At 52.8% G+C, this 15,443-nt stretch overlaps 1 protein-coding gene across 4 annotated transcripts in view; it reads right to left on the reverse strand.

The window, feature by feature from the left end:
• Positions 1 to 1,141: 1,141 nt before the first annotated feature.
• CNTFR (ciliary neurotrophic factor receptor) overlaps positions 1,142 to 15,443 on the reverse strand; it is a 204,188-nt gene continuing 189,886 nt past the window's right edge. For 2 of the 4 annotated variants that reach the window (XM_088156858.1, XM_088156860.1), the window contains 3 exons: positions 4,959 to 5,139; positions 3,252 to 3,396; positions 1,142 to 2,369 (listed from right to left, as the gene is read on the reverse strand). In XM_088156858.1, the coding sequence (XP_088012984.1) occupies position 2,369; positions 3,252 to 3,396; positions 4,959 to 5,139 (327 nt within the window). In that variant the 3' untranslated portion in view covers positions 1,142 to 2,368. Of the gene's footprint in view, positions 2,370 to 3,250; positions 3,397 to 4,958; positions 5,140 to 15,443 lie in introns of those variants that run through there. The other 2 variants (XM_088156859.1, XM_088156861.1) reach the window with 1 other exon arrangement.

Here is a 15,443-nt window from a genome sequence, read left to right on the forward strand (position 1 = left end):
GTAGATTACCCCAGCTTTTAGCACTGTGAATCCATAATTAGTGCATAATTAATTACCAGATGTTTTTAACACTAATGAAACATTAATAAATGACGGAGGCATGTTGTCTGGTAATGGAACATTAACCAGTGAACCAAGTCAGCGCTGCCGCCGGCATGGCCGAGCCAGAGGCAGGTCTGCATCTGACTGAACTCTTCCCTGAATAAAGCCCCAACATTGTTCAAATCACAGCAAGTGCCTGGTGGGAAAACGTGACCAGCTTGGTGCTGCCTTTAGGCTTTGCAGAGCCAAGGCTGTGGCTCCTTCACCTCCATCCTTCCTTCCTTCCTTCCACCCCCTCACCCATCCAACCATCCCAGGCATGTGTGCATCCATTCATCCAGCCAGCCAGCCACACATCTCCCTGCTGTAGAGACTTAGCTGAAGCACCAGAGAGGTAATTTTCTAAAAAATGGAGCTTTTTTCCCTTGGCATTGCTTGATGGTATCCCTGCTCGAGGTGCCTGCACAAGCAAGGCACATGGGGAAAGGACAGACTCCAACATTGTACTTTGCTGCATCCACTGCCCCCACACTGGGGCCCTGTGAGCCCTGCCCGGACAGAAATTTAATTCAGAGCATCTGGGCCAGTGACATTTTCCTAACGTGAAATTATTAATCAGACATGGGAAGTGCATTAGTTGTGACTGCATGCCACCTCCAGCCTCCAGGCTGCAGTGGGGCACAGGCAGGCCTCCATCCTCCTGCATGCCCGAGAGATGACAGGGTGCAGCCAGAGCTTGGGGACACAAGAGACCCTCCAGGGCTGGTGAATGGGGAGATGTGTCACTTCCCTGCCACAGCACGGGTGTCATGTGGGGTGGTGACAACCATCTCCTTTCCCTCACCAGGAGCCTTCAGGCTGGACATCCCCCTTGCACCTTCTCAAGATGTCCCAAAGGCCAGCTTTTGGGTCTCCCATCCCTCTGGGAAGATGGTGCTATGGTCTCAAACGCCAGAGCAGGCTCCAGGGTGTCCCCCGTCAGTGCTGTTCCCATGTCTTCCCCAACTCAGCCAGCACCACGCACGGAAGCAGGCAGCCAAACCCCCCCCCCCCCCCCCCCCCCTCTCAATGGAAGGGAAATAACACCCAGAGCCACCAGTCATCATGAAATGAACATTTAATGAAGACAGTCTCTCCTGGTGCGTGTGTGTGTGTGTGTGTGTGCGTGTGTGCGTTGTCTCTGTGAGCTTAGTTTTATCCCCTCTATTACTTTTTTTTGGATTTTTTTTTTTTTTTATATATATACATCTATAAAAAATTCAAATACAGCATGTCAACAGTGGGAATACTAGGACGTACGGTATTAAATACTGCGCTTGGGTCCAGGCAGGGCCAAGAGGAGGTGTCTTTACAAAACAGGACTTCGGGCAGGATGGGGAGGAGAGCAGAGCAGGCACGGGGACAGCTGGGGACAGCTGGGGACAGCTGGGGACAGCCAGGGACAGCGGGGGACAGCGGGGCACAGGTCTGCAGGGCTCCAGCTCTAAAGGCATCAGCAGAGCTATTCTGCTTTTGTTGGAGAATGAAACAAAGACATCAATGGGGGTGATTCCCTGTATCCAACACGGTTAAAAGTTTGGGGTCGATGTTGGGGTGGGGTTGGGGGTGGCGAAGGCTCCTGCAGGGTGCTGTGGAGGGGGAGGTGGAGGGACAGCTCTCCCAGGCAAGGGGCAGGAGGGTTTTACTGGTATTACACCCCCTTTTATTTATTTATTTATTTATTTATTTATTTATTTATTTATTTATTTATTTTCCATTAAAACCCTGCCAGCTCCCCGTTCCCCATCGCACTTGTGAAGCCACCAGTTTCCCCCCTCCACCTCGGAGGGGACCAAGACCTTCCCCCCACGATCTTCCAGGCTCACAGCACCCCTCCAGCTTCGCCACATGGCCGAGAGCTCAGGGGAGCGAGTCCAGTCCTTGGGGGACCCCCTTTTGCCATAAGGGAGTACACAGCTCGGAGCATCATTCCCCTCACCACCCCCCCGTTTTCATATCCCCTTTTCTCGGTGCCCAGCCGCTCGGGCGGCGGGCACGTCTTTGGCGTGGGGGGGTTTAGCTGTATGAGTGGGACCCTCAGCTTGGCTGCGGAAAGGGGCACGGAGATGTGTCTCCTCACTCCGGGCTGCCAGAGGACCTTGCGGCTCCCCAGGGGACGGCAGCGGCTCTGTCCTCCTCCGAAGTGACGGCGAGAAGCGTGATACGTCCTCAATGTGTGCAAAATCGAAGAGCTAGGAGACTCAACCCGGGAGCGGGGCGGCGGGGCGGTGGCGGTGGGCGGTGGGGAGGCGGCTGCGCTGGGCTGCGGTGGATGGACAGATGGAGATCTGCGAGCAGCGAGCACAAGGGTCACGGCCTCGCTCCGAACTCAGCTGTGCCCACTCACTGGTGGGACACACCGAGCAGAATTCGGCCTTTTTCCCCCAGGGGAAATTCACCTAGGTACCCAGACATATCATTCCCATCCTCCTCCCAGGGCTGCGCCCTGCCCGCCCTCCCCTGGCTGCATGCCGCCACCTCTGCTGGTGCCACCACCAGTGTCACACGTGAGATGACACTGTCAGAGGGGAGCAAAGAACCCCGTGCCCACAAGGGGCTTCTCTTTGGGCACCAAAGGATGGGTGGCATATCCTTTATCTCCCAACATGTGGCTACTTCCAGAATCCATCCCTGTCCCTGGGCAATCTGGGGACAGTGAAAGGGCATCGGAGTGACACCCATGAGACGGCAGCCCTGGTCTATAGAGGAGAGGCGCATTTTGTGGCTCTCCAGGCTGCCAGCTCCATTCTGAGCCAAATTAAGGACATTTTAAAGATGCCATCTGAATTTATCTTGGACAATTTTTTTTCATCACTAAGCAAAGGCCTTAGATTTCCATGTGGTTTCTTTGCCTCTTAAAAATGTCAGCAGAGAGGATGGGCGAGAGCTGCTGAGAGCAAGATATTAAAGACTGACCACTTTGCCAGCTTTGTTTGAAAAGCCATTTTTGAAATCTCCAGCCGAATATCCATCTGGAAAAGCAGTCAGACTTGGTGCACTAACAAAACTGCAAGAAAAACCCAAATGACTTGTTCTCAATGCCCTTCACCCACAGTCTGGTTGGAGCATCCCCTTCCCAACCACATTAGAGCCCTGAGGGTCCCCATACCCCAGCCCCATCCCAGCACCCACCTCCTGCCTCTTGTACCTCTGATGTGGGAGATACTCACTAAATAAAGAGGACACTATAGGCAGCCACGACCAGTCCAGCTGTCCAACACACTGCCATGGCCCCGCTGCCCACCACGGCCCCCTTGTCACAGATCTTGGTGGTGGGTGGTGCCATGAAAGAGGAGGTGCTAGCACTTGTTGTCTCTGCAAGGAAGGAGAGTGGACGGTGAGGGGAGCTGGGAGGCCCTGGGGTTCAACCCCTAGGAGCAGCCCTGCTCTCCTGCTGGTGTGGATAGGACTCAGCCCAAAATCGCTCTTTTCAGTGCTATAGCACATTAGGGCTGAGGTAGAGGGCTGGAATGATCCAAGGGATGGTGTGATCCATGAGACGTTCCTGGCTGTGACAGCAGATCTACTGCTTGGAGATGTTCCTGCCATCAGGCAGAGCTGGGCATCCTTCTCATCACCACCCTGACCAGCTGAGCCACTCTATGCAGCAGCTGTGGGAATTTTAGCTAAGCAGTCACAATGAGCCACTAGTGCTCAGCTGAGAGCATCCCTTGCCCACAGAACATGCCAGACTGCATGTAGCAGGCTGCATCTGCTGGGCTGGCTCACAGGGTTTGTCCTGCTTTGTACTGAACCAGGTGCATTGTCTGTGCCTGCAGAGGGCTACAGGATTGCAGGAAGTGCTTGGATGAGCAGTCAGGCTGGGTCAGCTTTGGCCACATCCAGGGCCCTAGCATGTCTCTGGCCAGACTGTCTGGGCTGATTGCTGGAGACCACAAGGTCTTCCTCAGCATCTTTCAGACTCCACTGAGGCATCACAGTGGGGCTCAGCCTTGGAGTTGGGGTGCTCCACATCAGCCCTGGCTGGCTGCACCAGGCTGCACATACAGGGACAAGTGTGCAAGGAACTCACGTGTGAGGGACACAGGTGTGAGTGATACTGGTGTGAGGGACACAGGTGTGAGGGATACAGGTGTGCCTGCACATGGAGCAGGCAGGTGACACTGGAAGGGACATTTACATTTAGCACAGCGCAGATGGGAATAGAAGCAAAACCAAAACAGTGACAGGAGCGCTGCTGCAAGGTGTTCCTTGCACTCCTTCTGGGCATTTATCCACTTTGAATGGTGGGGGAGGAGCTGCAAATCCCTGCTGCTGCCTGAATATCCAGGTGCTCTGCCAGGTGCTGCTTTGAAAAGGGGGGTTTCGCTGCATAGGAGTCAAGGAAACCAGTGCAGGGTCTGCTCCATTCTTTCTGGGAAATGGAGGGCTGATAACACTCATTTGGACACAGTCCCAGCTCTTTCCTAGAAACAGAGACTTGTTAACTTGGTGGCTTTTATTTTGAATTGGCATCCCTTCGAGCCATTGTGAGGGGTCAGAGGTGTGGAGGGGGTAGGACTGGAGAGGGGAGGGAGGACTGGAGGGAGACAGCACTCCAGGGAACAAAAACCACGACCACAACCACAACAACAATAATACAATAGCCAGCCTCATTGTCCTGTCCCAAGTATCCTGGTGAGAAGGATGCTGGACCCAGCTGAGCTGAGTCAGCATTCTTCAGGCCATGGTTGCACCTGCTGACAGGGCCCCAGGTGGGGGCAAAGTGCAGGGTGAAGGGCTGCGGCTCCATGGGTGTTTGGGGGCTGTCCTTGGCTGTGGACAAAACTTGCATGGAGCCAAAAAGGAGATCCCTCAGCCCGGAGTCCTTGGCTCCTCCTGAATGAAGCCTTTTTGTACTGGGAGGAGGCTCTTACCTGTGATCTGGGCCTCAGTGGTGAGATGCTTGGGCTCCTCTGTCCAGGGGGTGGCATGAACAGCCACACTCCAGTCACTCCATGTGCCGATGTCGTTGTCTTTGGCTGCCACCTGGATGATGTATTCCTTGCCAGCGTAAGCGTCCGTGATGGTGTGTGATGTCCCATCCGACAGCTCGACCTGAGGGCAGCCGTGGGGAGAGGAGGGTGGTCAGAGGAGTCCCCAGGAGGTGTAAGGCAACCAGTGTATTTAGCTCGGCTAAAAGATGACAACAAGACTTTTGCAGTACTTTTGGGAATACTGGGGCGTTGTGGGCAGAGGCACAAGCCCAGAACAAGGATGGGAGGGGAGGGAGATGCTCCAGATGCAGCTACCCTAAAGATCGAAAGACCTGGTTCCACTCCCAAACTCGCGGCGTCAGAGTGGAGCAGCTTCCTCTAGAGGTCACCAGAAACTAGCAGATGTGTGTGCGGGCTCCCTCGTACGTGTTAGGGCAGCTGGGAGTTGGATACTGCAGGCAGTGGGGTGGGTGCTTTCAGGGCACCACTGCCAGTGCTGGGAGGAGGCTTCCCCACCTCTGAGCAGGCAACAGCCCGCTCCTGTGCCTGCTGGCATCCCGTTGTTTTGGCTTACATCCCTCCAGCTGGGCCCTTGGACAAGGATCAAGTTGTGTCCAGACGTCTTTCCTAGAAACCATTCCCTCTGTCCCTGCTGCCTGAGCCATAGAAGACCCTGCTGTCCTTTGTGCTGCAAAGGGCAATGGTTTAACCCCCATTTGACCCTCCAAGGGATCTGTGATCCATTTGGAGCTTGGCTCCAGGACAGAGGGATGCAGGTGCTCAGCAGAAAATGCACCCCGATGGCAACGACCCCGATGAGCAAACACATGTGGCTGACAGAGGGGAGGGCTCAGCATCCAGGGCAGGAATATCTGGCAGAGGCTAAAAGGGAAACTGCCCTCCACCCAATCTCTGAGACTGAGGGCCAACAAGCTGCCCACTTGAGTAGCCCCGTGCGCTGCTGTGGATGGCATGGGGGGCACACGGGGCACTTCTTGTCTGCCCTGCACCCTGCCCAGACACATCTCTGATAGAGATGCTGCAGGGTGAGGGGTGGTGTGAGACTGACACAGCCCATCTGTGAGCACCAGTACCCAGCCAGGGGCTCGAGCAGAGCAAGCATCACATCATGGGTGGGGGCAGCTTCGTGGTGCTACACGTGTGGGGTCCTCTACGTCTCCCCAGCCACCCAGGAGAAGGTCAGGCACAGAATCACACTGCCCTGGGGAGCACCAACAGCTCCATGACAGGAGGAAGATCCAAACTTTGCCAAGGAGGGAGGGAGGAAGGAAGGATTCCAGGAAGGAAGGATTCCAGGAAGGAAGGAAGGAAGGAAGGAAGGAAGAAAGGAGAGGCTGCGCCATTGGGATACCCAGGACGTACCTGGGCCAATGCCCCTGTGGGATGAGGCTGCGCCGGCAGTGTGGCTGTACACGCACAAGGGATGGTGTGCACACCAGATGGTCACTGCCATCACCCCATGGCTTGCAGGAGTACCTTAAAAGCAGGAACCCACCCTAAGAAAGAACCAGCCCTTCTCCAGTCCCTTCTGTGCAGCACAGATCCCTTTGGCATGAAAGCTGCAGCCCCCTCCAGGCTTTTACTGTTACTCTGGGGGATTCCCAACAGAAGGAGAGGCATTTTTGCTTTCTTGCTCCAAGTGAAAGCCTTTCCTTCCCTATTCCCACTTCCAGGGCTGCATCCAGCCTTCTGCCCAGAACATCAGAACCCTTGGGATCTGCATTCCCAGCTGCTCCTGCCACCTGACCTGAGCCCCACATCTGGAGCACATCTGGATACAGTCCTGACTGGTCTCCCCCACAGCCACTGGGAGCCCAGGCACCTCGGGGTGGGTAGGCAGGAGACTCACCAGGTTGTGAATCATCTGGTCTGCTAGACAGGGCACCTCCCTGCAGTGTAGTGGCACAGTGAGGCTCTCTCTGGCACCCAGAACTTGGGAGCTCTTTGGTGGCATCCATCAATGTGGATGGCAATGCCAAGAGAAGCAAGTTAAATTAATTCCTAATGATAATTAAATGAAATGAAACCCCACGGGGTGAGCTGCCAACTCCCTGCTGACTTGACTTGCTCTGTGCTGGCTGGGATATGGCTTGGAATTGGAGAATCAGGAAAGATGCTGGGCTTATCCAGCTGCTGTGTGACTCTGTCCAAGACTTCCAGCATGCTCTGAACCCCCTGGCTCCTCCCTGGGACCTGCACCAAGCAGGCTGCAGACAGGCCAGACCTATTAAGGTCCTGATGATCTGGCCAGGCTTCTTTCCCCTCAGGAGCATTTTCTCCATCCCAAGATCCCTCCCAGCTTTCTCTTGGGAGCAATTCCTGCCTCTTCCCACCCACAACCAACCAGCAGCTGAGTGTTTGTAGGTGGGGTGTCACAGGCACAATGGAGTTAAATCTGTGCCTTGCCTGGGCAGGGGGCTTGTCCCCCCAGGAGTGGAGGACGTTCCTTGTAGGACCTGGGAGGATGTTGCCCTAAGCTCTGCTTTACACAGCAGTTAAAAAGAGAAAGTATAGATGGTGTCATCCTCTCTCCCCACACATACAACATCTGGATGCAGAACTTCTGGGCTGGGCAACCAGGGACACATCCAGCATTTGTCATGGTAGGGAGAAAGCCACTGGGTGGGTGCCCATGACCCAACACAGAAGTGCCACAACAAATGGGAAAGCACACCGGGATTGGGCCCAATTGGACACAGACAGGGAGAGACAGAACTGGGGGAAGACACACTGAGGAGGCTGTGGGGGAACGGGTGGACACACAGCATCAAAGGCAGAGAGAGAAATTCCTTAATCCATGTCCTCGCCACACAGAGACAAAAGCTGGAGGAAGGCTGTGCATGGTAATTTTTTGGCTGGGGTGGGGGTTTGTGTGTCGCTGCCTGCCTTTGTGCACCTGCCAAAAGTCACTCCGACTGGCTGTGAAGTGCTGCCCAGATTAATGAGGGATCAGTAGCCAGTGCAATGCAGAGCTATTAGCATTGAAAAAAAAAAAAAAAAAAGGAGAAAGAAAAGAGAGAGAGAGCGGAGAAATGAAATGAAAAAAAGCCCTTGAACCCAGTAATTCAGATGACAGCTTGCTGAGGACAGCGTGGGCTGGGATCCCATTCCCTGCCATGGTCACATACCCCCATATTCCTGCTTGGAAAGATTATGAAGATGCTGAGTGCCCACCCACAGTCCCAAGCACCAGGATGAGCACATGGGGCAGTGCCACATTGATGGGATGGAGACAGACAGGGCAGGCTGAGGGGAGGACTGCCTGCCCCTTGGGTTTCCCCCTGTCCATGCTGGTCCCCCCTGCACATGTGCTGGAGGCCTGGGGACATCCACAGCAGCCACACACACCCAGCACCCACGTGTGTCCTCCTTCCAGTGCCTGCCTGCAGACTGCTGTCCCTGCCTTGCAGTGCTCAGCACAGCAGGGGTTAAGGAAGCCCTTATCTCCTCTGAGCTCCCCTCATCCAGCTCCCATGGCCCTCAGCACACCCTGCCAGGGTGCCCTGGGCAGTAAAAAAGGTCACTGTGCTTTGTTCCCACCCAGGCTCTGCTCCTGGTCCAGGGTGACCAGGTAGCAATTAGCTGTGAACCGGGGGATGCACAGACAGGTCTGAAGCCCAGATGGCCTTTGGAAGGGGATGGGGCAGGGAAGAAAACCCCATCCTTCTCTGTCCTGACAGCTGGGCTGGGGGCTGGTGTGTGTTGAAAGGAGGTGCAGGGAGAGAAGGGGGGGATCAGATGCCTCTTTTTCTGCACCCCACATGAAAATGTGTTTGCTGGCTCCCCTGTGGTGGCACTGGCTCTGTTTTCCATTCCTTGACACCTTCTTCTTTCCAGTGCAGCTCCTAGAGTGGGAAGGGAATGCTCCAGTGGCAGTATAGGGATGAGGACTGGCACCCCGCTGTCCCAAGGCAGGGATGCACTACCTCTGTGTGTGACAGGACAGTGACCATGCACCTGTCCCAGGTGCTGTATCAAGCCTAGATGAGTCTGCCTTCCCCAGAATAAAAGGAACACTCTCCCTGGCTGTTGTAAGGTGGAGCTGGTGTGCTCACACAGCTTTTGCTACCCACAGCACATGTGGAAACAAACCCTTCTAAGAGCCCAACCTGGCTCTGCCAAACATCTGGCATCCTTGCAACCTCCTCCTCTAGATGCTACTTGAGTTATACTGGATAAGGGGGATATTGGAACTGGGATAGGGACAGGACACCCCAGTGAGCTCTATTTTACAGCCACTTTTCCTCACAGCAAAGGCCAGATCCTGCCACTAGGCTGCAATGAGTTTTGCAGGGGCTCAGCTGCACAAACAGCTGCTGTCTCAGGTGCCTTCAGCCCCTGCAAGTGCGTCCACCTGTCCTGGAGAACAGGATAAACCAAAAGCAGGAGTAATCCCCGAGCAAACTGCCCTGCCACTGGGAAGTTTGGGAGGGTCACTGCAAACTACCAGTGCAGCTTGAGAAAAGATGTCACCATGTGGAAAAGAAATGTTTTGCTTTTTCCCTTTAAAAGCCATGCCTGGAGAACAAATACGTCTGACAGTGATTACTAACAAAGGTACCCTCAAATACCTCCTCCTTCTGCAGAGCCACAAGAATCAGTTGGTATAATCCCAGACAAAACTTCCTACCTGGACTCTGGAATAATGAAAGGTTGGGAAAAATGAGCAACCCCCTCTTATTCTCTGCCAGCCAGGTAGTGGAAGGGCCACTCCAGCAGGGTCTGAGCTGTGCTCTCTGCTGTCACCCCCTCCTGAAAAGGCTGCAGTGGTGCTGCACAGAGCCCAGCCCTGCTGTGGGTTTGGTAGCATGATATCCTGCAGCCTGGGCTGTGCCACACCAGATGCAGCTGAACGGATCCCTTCTGGCTCAAAATAAAGACCATCTTTCAAAGCGAGGCTGCTAGAGGAAAACAAGTTAACAGGAAACTTTCTCCAGATGTGCTGGCCCCCTCCTGCCAAGTGACAACTGTCAGAAGTCACTTTTGCTTGTGGCTATGGGGAAGATGGGATCAGGGATGCTGAGGGCACTCAGCAACAACTCTAACCCAGCCAGCACTGGCACATGCTGCCTGCAGATGCCTTCACCATGCTGATGCAGTGGGCTGGGGGTGAAAGCAGCTTGTGCATGGGCATGGCAGAGCACAGACACCTGTCCTGTGTGGCCTGAATAAGGGCAGGGAAAGTTATGCTTGCCAGCATCTTCCTACCTGCTTGTAGCTGTGGGAGCATGCAGGTGAGGACATGCACACCTGAGTGCTCCTCTGTGGTGCCTTTACAGCTTCCAGGTGCTCAGTACTTTTAGGTCACCAGCAGTTTTTAAGAAGGCTGAGAGCCCTCAGGCAATGCCAGGCAAGGGTCCTAGAACCTGCTCTGTCCCAGAAAAGGTGATTTCTGGGCATTTCCCACCCCCAACCTCCTCTAAAAAAACTCTCTGCTCCAGTCCTGCCTGCCCCTTGCTGAGATGCGAGTGACACTATTACAGCCTCAATATTTTGCTCCCACCTATTAATTCTTTGGATTATTTCCCCCTTCTTTTTTAATCACTGACTTTGCAGCCAGGAGGGGAAGGGAGAGAAACACTGCAATAAAAGCTACCAGGCGTGAAGTTGTAACCCAGTTTGCTCAGGGTGACCTCCCTGCCAAGATTGCCTTGCAAAGAGGGGGAGTGCAGGCAAAGCAGCAGAGGCACAGGGGGATGCAAATGGGCACAAAGAGGCATTCCCGTTGCAAAGTGACATTGCCACCCTGCCGGCGGGGACGCTGCTGTGACAGGCAGTGGCACTAATTGCCTTCCTACCAGCTTGCTCCATCCCTCTCCTTGCCCATCGCAGACAGGATATACACATTAGCTCACGCTTTCAGGCTATTTCAGGCTGCTCCAAGGCAGGAACTTCCAGAGACAGCACGTGAGATTCACCTCTCTGACCAAAAAATGTTGCTTTGTCAGGAGACAAGCCTGAGCCCACCCTGGCAGCCACTTCCAATATGGATGAGGGAGGTCAGTCCAGAGGACAACGCCATCCTTACACCAACAAACCCAACACTAAGTATTTGGCCATACCCACAAACTTTCCATTCCTGTCCCTTTTTTTTTTTTTTTTTTTTTTTTTTTTATGCCCCAGCTCCTAAACTCCTGTGCTGGTGGGAGCACTTCTGCTAGCACTTCCAGAGAAGGACGCTTCCAGCCTTTGCAAATGCTCACGAACATGGCCCTAATGCTTCCAACGCAGAAGAGGAAGGAGAGAACCCAACCACATTATTAGCTTTAAATATCTCATGACCTTTTACTGCAAATCTCAAGATCTGAGGCGCAGCCCGCCTCACGGTTCGTTAACATTTCATGTTGTCAGTGCGGCCAATGGGTTCAATTAGACTTCACGACGGCATCTGCAAATTGCTGGCAACCCACAGTAGGAAATCCTCCCTCGGTCTGGCCACCAGCTCTGACGCTGCATAAGAAATACCTTCTTGAGCCTTGCCACATTCCTGGGATGTGCATCGAGCTGGCAAGTGCTCAGCGCACGTGATCTGCCTCCAAAAACTGCGAAAAGGGGGATCCTGCTCCAGAAAATGCTATGGGAGGGGAGCAAATTGGGTGCAAGACGTGCCCGTGGCTCCCCAGGGATGCTCAGGATGGTGTCTGGCCGCCCGCCCGCAGTAGGGGCGAGCGTGCAGATGTGCTCGCAGGGAGATCGCATGTGTGAGTGCGGCAATCGCTGTGCTGCGAGTTAACTGAGGGAGCCTGTAAAACCAGAAACAGGCTATTAGCAATCCATTAGGAAAGGGTATCCAGTTCCAGCCTAGGTAAGCCATTAGAGGAACATCTGAGAGCATTAGGAGAGCTCGCTTGGGGCCAGGATGGGGCTATAAAACAGAAGAGGAAACCACGCTAATCTGGCTTGAATTACAAACTTAAAAGCAAGAGAAAAATAAAGGATACCCTAAACATTTAATGTTTTATATTTAGGAGACAGAAGGGGAGATTTTGCCAAAAGGAGAGAATAAAAAACCTGTTTAGGCTACAAATATCCATCTTTCTTCTGGCAGCAGAGAAACCACCAGCCCCTCTTCCAGAAAGGGAGGAGTGTTATTTTAAAGTTGCTTGAGTTTCAGAGTGAGCTCAGTGCTGATGGGGTGGAGGGGAGTCTTTGGCCACATGATGTGACACGGCTGCATCCCCAACAGCTACGAAATGCTTATGCCCCCGTTCAAAGGAGCTGCTGTGAGGTGGCATGATCTATTACATGCTTCACTGCATGTCCATGGGGAAACTCATCATCATCATCATCATCATCATCTCTCCATGATAATAATTCCCAGAGCAAACTGCAGCATGAGAGCTGCTAAGTGGTCTGTGTGGAAAGGTGCTGCTGAGCAGGGAAAAGGGATTGCAAATGGCATGCTGGGGCTCAAACCCAATTTTCAAAGTGCTGGGAAGGGGACGAGGGTGTTCTCCCCACCGCTGCATCAGCCCCAGAGATTGCTTCATGGTGTGGGATGCTTGGGCCAGGCAGCACTGGACTTTCTCTGGCAGAGGGGAAACTGCATTTATGGCCAGCTCACACAGTGGCAGTCTTGATAAGATCCACTGCTCCCGCCACGGATGGCTTCATCTTCTGGTGCCAAGCCCTGGCATTATTAAAATCCTGAAAGGAAGAGCCTGGAAGAAAGCAGACGCTGATTGAATCAGGCCCTATGGTATTCGACAGCTCGACATCCATCTGATCCTATTAGTGCTCCTGCCTGCCGAGGTGCTGTGCATAAATCAGACCCTGCAAAGATAACGGGAGGTGGAGAGGTGAAAGAGGAGCTGCTTCTTCTGCCAAGAAACACCACGTGTGAGCAGGGCCTGCATGGATATTCTGTCTCTGGGCAGCCTCTGATGCTCCTTTGTGAGTTTTTTCCTGTGGGGATGCTGGACTTCCCACAGGGCTGCCAAGTACATGATTAAAACCCATGGCTGGTGCAGAGGTGAGTTGCCATGAGGAGGCAGGGATGGGGCTGTGCACCTTGGGCAGGCAGGAATGTGCCAGAACATGAGGTTACCCAGCTCCTCCTGACTGCTGGCAGGGACTTCTCCTCCCCCTACCAAGCTCCAGACCCATTGTCAGCGTGCAGGTTGTGTGGGCATAAAGAGCAAAGGCTTCTCTGTGCCAACATCCAACAGGGACAGCAAGAGCCAAGACGGGAGGCAGCTTGTGGCACCTCCAAGAGCATAAAGACACCCCCATGCAAACGTGGCACCTGTGCCACCTCATCCATTCTCAGGGCACTGGTCCATTTAAGCTGAGACCCAACACCAACACTGCAGGACAAGAGGGATTGATGACATGGACGTGGACATACCAAACCATGTCTTTCTCTTTTCTGTCTTCATTTGGGGGAACAGGGACACCCTCCAAAATGACAACAAGTAGTAAGTCAAACAAAGAGTGCAGGGAGGCTTGGCCATGCTCCAGGCACGCTGATATTGGTGGGGTTAATTTTAGGTACAAATGCCTGCATTTGGGCTAAGCAGGTTGAATGTGCCACTGGGGTCTGGGGTCAGAGTAGCTCCAGCTGCTGCAGTGCTGCCTTTCTCTGGTGTTTGGGAAATGATTGAATTAGGCTTCGCAAATAATTCATCTGATGAATAGTGGCAGTTTTCCTCAAATCATCCACAAATCAGATTTTTCATTACCCAGCTAGCAGGGCAGGGAGTCAGAAAACAAGGCTGGCACCTCACTCACAGAATGCTTGCACTTGCTCACTGAGCAAATTATTCCCCAAACACACTTCTCCATCAGTCAGTGATGAGGAACATGTCTCTTGCAAGGGGATATTGATTAAAAGCAGTAACCTGCACCGACTGCTGCGCCTTCCTGAAATGCTGGGACATGAAACCTTCCCAGCCATCTCTGTACCCACCAGGAGAGCTGGTACCTTGACCTCTGCACCTCAGGCTATTTTTATATAGAAGAAGTTAAGTTTTTACTGCCTTTTCCAACTGTGGTGGCCCTGCAACCAGTGTCACCAACACCTCCATGCATTTCCCACCATCACTGCCTGCCTGATGGACACTGCACTGATGGAGAGGCCACACCATCCCCTCAGGGCTCTGCCAGAGGAGACTGGCATGGCTTGACTCTGCAATTATGCTATCCTACACCCAGTGATGGAGGGACCAGCCACTATGAGGATGTTGAGGTAGAAGGTAGCTCAGTGGCTACCCCACCATTTTTGGGTGCAAACCCGGGTATTTGGCTGGATCAGACTGTGGCAGGGTAAAAAAACCTCAGCTTTTTCCATAACAGTTGCACACCTTGGGAAAAAAAACTGTTGTGTTTGGCAGTTCCCACTAAGTCTCCTTTTTACACAGCTTCTGCAGTTGGAGAATTTCTTCCCCAGATGAAAAAAAAAAACAAAAAACAATCTACAGAAAACTAATACCCAAGCTCCACTTATGCTTTCTAACCCCTCTGGATGCTCCACAGATGCTCTCCCACTACTAGGAAGGAAGCAAAGGGCAAAGAGAGAGGCAGGAAAACCCTCTGATTTTTAGAGCCATCAGCAAATGCTGCAATCTGAAACACAACCTGTGGTGCTGCTTCATCAAAAAATCCAAGCAAACTCAAGAAGTCACCAAGACACCTTGCAGAGCCATGAGCAAAACCTCCCGTCCACTCTCCCACGTGTTTCTCCCCCCAGGAAGTGCTGGCTGGAAGAAAATCCCACTTGGCGATTTGATGCGGGTGCCCACGGACCCAGTGCTGCCTCTTATTTGACTTCAGATTTTTTTTCAGCAAAATTCTTTATCAAGCAAAACACCTAACTGGCTTTCAGCTGGCCCAGCTTGGGCACAGAAGGGATGCTGGATGAGCTATGCCAGAGTAGAAGCACCTCCTCTCCAGCCACAGAATGTTTTCCTACACAGCTTGATCATACAAGCAGCACACAGAGGCAAAAAAAAAAAAAAAAAGCCTGTTTGTTATCTTCCTGCAATAACAAATGAAATCTGTCCTCCAGACTGCCAAGGATTTCACTGACTATTTTTTTTTAAAGAAACAAGAAATAAAAGTAAGAAATACGATAACATCGCAGCAATTGCTCGGTGACTGTGCTCTGAGTTATGGTGAGCGGTATTTTATCTCCAGTTCAAAATCTAAATGTGGCAGAGGCACATTTAAATGTGGTGACATTTATACTTTAAATGCCTTTTACATCTCGTTGGCAAGTTTTATATAGAACATATGTATGGAAAGTAGGTAGGGGCCATGGATGAAAACGTGGAGCAGGGAGAGGCTGCGGAGCCATTTGTAGGCAGAGTGTGAGCTACAAAAAAGATGGAGAGGAAGAGAAAAGCAACGAGAAAGAGAAGGAGAGGAACAGGGTCCATGTTACCTGGGCAGTAAATATACATCTTT

The sequence above is a fragment of the Sturnus vulgaris genome, chromosome Z, assembly GCF_052056855.1.
Source record: "Sturnus vulgaris isolate bStuVul1 chromosome Z, bStuVul1.hap1, whole genome shotgun sequence".
Taxonomy (NCBI): Eukaryota; Metazoa; Chordata; class Aves; order Passeriformes; family Sturnidae; genus Sturnus; species Sturnus vulgaris.